The 5,000-nt window shown below is 47.4% G+C and overlaps 1 protein-coding gene and 1 pseudogene across 1 annotated transcript in view; one reads left to right on the top strand and one right to left on the bottom strand.

The window, feature by feature from the left end:
- Nucleotides 1-335, top strand: part of LOC119584557 — an 8,835-nt pseudogene extending 8,500 nt beyond the window's left edge.
- Nucleotides 336-1,571: 1,236 nt separating this feature from the next.
- The window catches only part of LOC119584555 (facilitated trehalose transporter Tret1-2 homolog), a 12,281-nt gene continuing 8,852 nt past the window's right edge, over nt 1,572-5,000 (bottom strand). The window contains exons 3-7 of the mRNA XM_037933237.1: nt 4,836-4,986; nt 4,299-4,461; nt 2,834-3,595; nt 2,506-2,638; nt 1,572-2,170 (exon numbers count right to left, since the gene is read on the bottom strand). Of these exons, the coding sequence (XP_037789165.1) occupies nt 1,988-2,170; nt 2,506-2,638; nt 2,834-3,595; nt 4,299-4,461; nt 4,836-4,986 (1,392 nt within the window). The 3' untranslated portion in view covers nt 1,572-1,987. The remainder of the gene's footprint in view (nt 2,171-2,505; nt 2,639-2,833; nt 3,596-4,298; nt 4,462-4,835; nt 4,987-5,000) is intronic.

Below are 5,000 nucleotides of genomic sequence, written 5' to 3'. Positions count from 1 at the left end.
TCATCATCACCATCATCATCATCATCATCATCATCATCATCATCATCATCATCATCCCATTTTTCAATTATTTCTTTTCATAGAACTCTGTACCTTACGGAGCACTTTCTCCTCCCTCCCCCCCCACACAGAGGCTTCCAACCACAGGCTTCGAAGTGACTGTCTTGCCCATGAAGGTCGCGGGAGGGAGCGGCGCCCCTGCACGAATCCTGGCCACCCTGCCCAGTGCCAGCGCCTCCCCTGCCACGCCCACCCTGCTGCCTCTGCTCGTGGCGACTGGGTTGGTTGTGAGGGCGAGTAGGGGCTTGTAAAGGGGGCGGGCGGGAGGGAGGGAGGTTGTGAATGTTGGGGAGGGAGGGAGGTTGTGGTTGGGGAGGGATGGAGGGAGGGAGATTGTGGGTGTGTGAGTGCTGGAGAGGGAGGGAGGTTGTGTGTGAGTGTTGGGGAGGGAGGGAGATTGTGGGTGTGTGGGTTGGGGGGGGGGAGTTGTGGTTGGGGAGGGATGGAGGTTGTGAGTGTTGGGGAGGGAGGGAGGTTGTGGGTGTGTGAGTGTTGGGGAGGGAGGGAGGATTGTGGGTGTGAGTTTGTGGGGGGGAAGGGAGATTGTGTGTGTGTTGTGTGTTGAAGCGTTAGGGGGTTTTGAAAGTGGTTCTGTTTATGTGGTGGTGTTTGTGTTTTTAAACCTACTTGTGGTAGTGATTGTGATTGTGGTTGTTCGGTTGTATGAAGCTTACTTTTTAATGGTTGTGATTGTGGGTTGATGTGTTTTAGTGCTTGTGGTTGTGATTGTGGTTGATGTGTTTAGTGCTTGTGGTTGTGAGTGTTGTTTGTTTACGTGTGTACAATTCCTCTGTGAACTTTTTGTTAACATACAAATGCAATGCGGGTTTGTCTTTTAACTGGTGAGATATTGTAAAATTGTAAACAAATAGTATTGATATTACTTTATATTATTAACATGGGATAATATAACTTTTTTTTTACTTATGGTGTATTATATTTAACTATTATTTATTGAAGGTTAGCGAAATCTTTGAATTTTTAATCGCTAATCATTAGTAACAAAGATAATATATACATGCATTATCTTAGAATATTTAGATGTTATGTATCAGCCTAGGTTGAATAAAGTTGTTTCAAGGTGAATTTTTTAGTGTTATTGCAGAGTTAAGTAATCTGTGTAAATAGTAAAATTACAAACTAAATTCACTCGCGTGTGTTGTGTGTGTGGTGTGTGTGTTGTGTGTGTGTGTGTGTGTGTGTGTGTTGTGTGTGGTGTGTGTGTGTGTGTGTGTGTTGTGTGGTTTGATGAGTGTGTGCCAGCCCTTGTCGACTGTCAGCTTGTGGATGTTCAAGTGTATGTGTTGAAGCTGGTGTATGTGTGTGATGAATGTGTGTGAATACGTGTGTTGTTAGTGATGTGACCATTGTTAAGGCATAGAGATGGATAAATAAGAAAATATAAACCCAAACCTTTCCAGAACTTTACAGACTTCGAAAATATCACAAATTCAAACTATATAAGAAATCTAGAATAAAACTTGAAAAAAAATGGGAAAAAGCTTTAAGTTAGATATATAGCAATAGTTTAAGGAAAGGGACGATTCGTATATTAAAAATCGTATGTCATAAAGATTAACCTGATATATCTGATGCATATTAAATACAAGGATATAAACTAAATCATAATAAACATAAATCCAAAGATATTACTGTAAAAAAAGGATAAATTGTCGGGCGTGCTGTTTGTTTTGCTGTGGTGTGTGGTGTGTGTGTTGTAGTGGCGTGTGTGTGTGTGTTGAGCGTGTGTGGTGTGTGTTTTGTGTGTGTGTGTGTGTGTGTGTGTGTGTGTGTGTGTGTGTGTGTGTGTGTGTGTGTGTGTGTGTGTGTGTGTGTGTGTGTGCGCGCCTCTGTATGATATAGAAATCTCCAAAGATATTCACTCAAAGGAATATAAATCACAAAACTACTTCACACGACCAGCTGTTCAGCCTACAGACGCGCCGCTGGTCTCTTGAAGGAACAGCAGTGTGTACACTATTCCAACGCCGGCTGTGCAGCTGTAGGTCCAGTAGAGACCGGCCTCCGTCAGTAGGCTCTGCATGGGGCTGAACAGCTGCAGACTGGCGAAGGCCTGGATGCTGCCCATCAGGGTGCAGATGCACATCGCCTGTGGGGAAGACGGTTCATACAGGAACGGAAGAAAACACACATACACGCATAGACACACACGCACATGCACACGCACGCACACGCACACGTACACGCACACATGCACGCACACACACACACACACACACACACACACACACACACACACACACACACACACACACACACACACACACACACACACACACACACACACACACACACGCCCACACACAAATACATACAGATATCTACACACATACATATATAAAGGTGTATATACCTATATCTACTGTCCATCCATCTATCTATCTATCTATCTATCTCCATCCCGTCAGTCAAAAACTCACGGACCTGCGACCTGATGGCGGTGGGGAAGTACTCGGGCGAGAGGATCCAGGGAATGGGTCCCGAGCCCATGCTCTGCCCGAGGGCCGCCAGCATGAGGCACGCCAGGGGGACCCAGCTCCAGGAGGTCTCTGCCGGCCTGGAATAAGGGCAGGGGCGTTGAGGGGTGGGGAGGGGAGGGGTTGAGGACGCCGGATAAATGGGTTTAAGTTCATTGTTAATTGAGGTAACTTCGTTGATAAAATGCACAGGCAAGTTAACGGAAAGGAATCGTTCTGTAGTCGAAGGAAAGGGGTTCTAAGCGTCGATAAAAAAGGAAACGTTCTGAACCTACGTATTATCGTAGAAATATTCCACGGTTGAGTTAGCCTCCGCGAACACAGAGAGCTCTATCTCTACGGGGAGCGCCGTCTCCTGTTGCCTGTAGAACGTGAAGGAGCCCAGGATGGCGTAGGCGACCAGGAGCAGGCAGAAGGAGAGCACCAAGCACCGGCGGCGCCCCACGCGGTCCAGGATGAGAAGCATGAAGAAGTTGCCGACGAAGAGGACACCGGTGACGAGGATGGCGCTGAGCTTGGCGTCGAGAGCGAAGTCCGAGGACGCCAGCATCCTCGCCGTGTTGGCCTTGATGACCTGCACGCCCGTGAAGTTCGCGATCAGGAACAGCCCGAAGAGGATCAGCTCCCGCCGCAGGATGTCTCGCTGCAGGAGGAACCCCCAGCCGACGGTGTTCTGGAGCGCCGCGTTCTGCTTCTTCAGGTTCTGCAGCAGCTTGGGGACGTCGACGGCCGGGCCCCGCAGGCGACGGAGCACGTCCTTGGCCTCCTCGTCCTTGTTGGTCACGACCAGGTACGTGGGACTCTCGGGCAAGGAAGGAACCAGCAGGAGGCAGTAGCAGGCCAGGATGCCGATGCTGACGAAGGACACCTGGTACCACCTGAGCGGGATGCCCAGCGCGAGCACGGACACGCTGCCGACCTGCATCATCAGGTTGACCACGACAGACGCCGACCCGCGGATCTCGGTGTCGGCGATCTCCACGATGTAGGTCCTCGCCGCCACGCCCATCATCCCGAACATCGCGCCCTCGAGGAACCTGCGGGCGGTGAAGGAGGAGCGAAGGAAAAAACGTAATGGCGAAACCGCACGGTCGGCGAGTCCTTCAGTGCGTCAAATCTTAGAAAAAAAACAAAACTGGCAACTCGCTACCGAATCTGGAATACTCCGATTCGCTAATTCTCATGTTTTAAAAATTCAGATCAACTGATACAATACTCATGTTTCAGTTGCTTTGTGTTTGAATTAATGATTTGCTTAATATTTGTGTCTAGTTTGCTTTGTATTTGTAATACACACTATATTTATTGTTGCTTTTTCTCAACAGAAAATCGGAGTTCTCCATTTTTTTAAGATGAGTTACCAGTTTTTCTTTTTCTGAGATTGGACGGAGTATGGTAGAAACAAGAAAGTAAAAGAGAGAGAGAGAGAGAGAGAGAGAGAGAGAGAGAGAGAGAGAGAGAGAGAGAGAGAGAAGAAAGAGAGAGAGAGAGAAACATAACAAAATCAACACAACACAACACACACAAAAAAAAACTATCCTCACACAAACACACCCGACCGCAGTACAATTTCAACACACACACACACAAATAAATAAATAAAAAATAAATAAATAAATAAAAAATAATAATAAATAAATAAATAAAAATAATAAATAAATAAATAAAAAATAAATAATAAAAAAATAAAAATAATAATAAATAAATAAATGAAATAATTAAAACCAACAGTAACCTAACCTCCCCACGAGGACCATCTCGATATTCAGCGCCAGACAGATCAGCACGGCGCCCACGAGACCCGGCAGAGAAGCGGCGACCAAGGACCACCTCCTCCCCAGCGCCCTCACCAGCCACCCGGCGAAGACGAAGCCGGGGAGGGAGCCGAGGAAGATCATGCTGCCTGGAGGAGGAGGAGGAAGGGGTGGAGGAAGGAGGAAGGAAGGGGAGGAGGTGGAAGTTGGGGGAGGGGGTGGAGGAGGAGGTGGAAGTTGGGGGAGGAGGGGAGGAAGGGGTGGAGGGGAGTGGAAATTGGGGGAGAGGGAAGGAGGGAAGGAGGCGGGGAAGAGGGAGGAAGTTGGGGGAGGGGGGAGAAGGGGGAGGTTTAATCATCGTAGGATTATCATGAGCATAAGAGTTAATTAGGTCTTTGCTCTTGTGAAATGTTTGTATATATACACGCATACATACATCATATAGATAGATAGATAGATAGAGAGAGAGAGAGAAAGAGAAAGAGAAAGAGAGAGAGAGAGAAAAAAAAAATCTTCGACTTACCAACCATATCCATCTGCCAATCAGAACACATGATTTCCGTCCCGAAGAAGGTGCTGTTGTTTACTACAACGTCAGAGGCAAAAACGTTGGGCCACGTGAGAGACATCCCGACGGAGATGTAGCCGAAGCTCGTGGCTAGAAACATGAGGCTCTGGAAAGGTTTGA

The sequence above is a fragment of the Penaeus monodon genome, chromosome 18 (assembly GCF_015228065.2).
Source record: "Penaeus monodon isolate SGIC_2016 chromosome 18, NSTDA_Pmon_1, whole genome shotgun sequence".
NCBI classification, from domain to species: domain Eukaryota; kingdom Metazoa; phylum Arthropoda; class Malacostraca; order Decapoda; family Penaeidae; genus Penaeus; species Penaeus monodon.
This window is presented reverse-complemented; position numbering and strand designations above follow the sequence as displayed.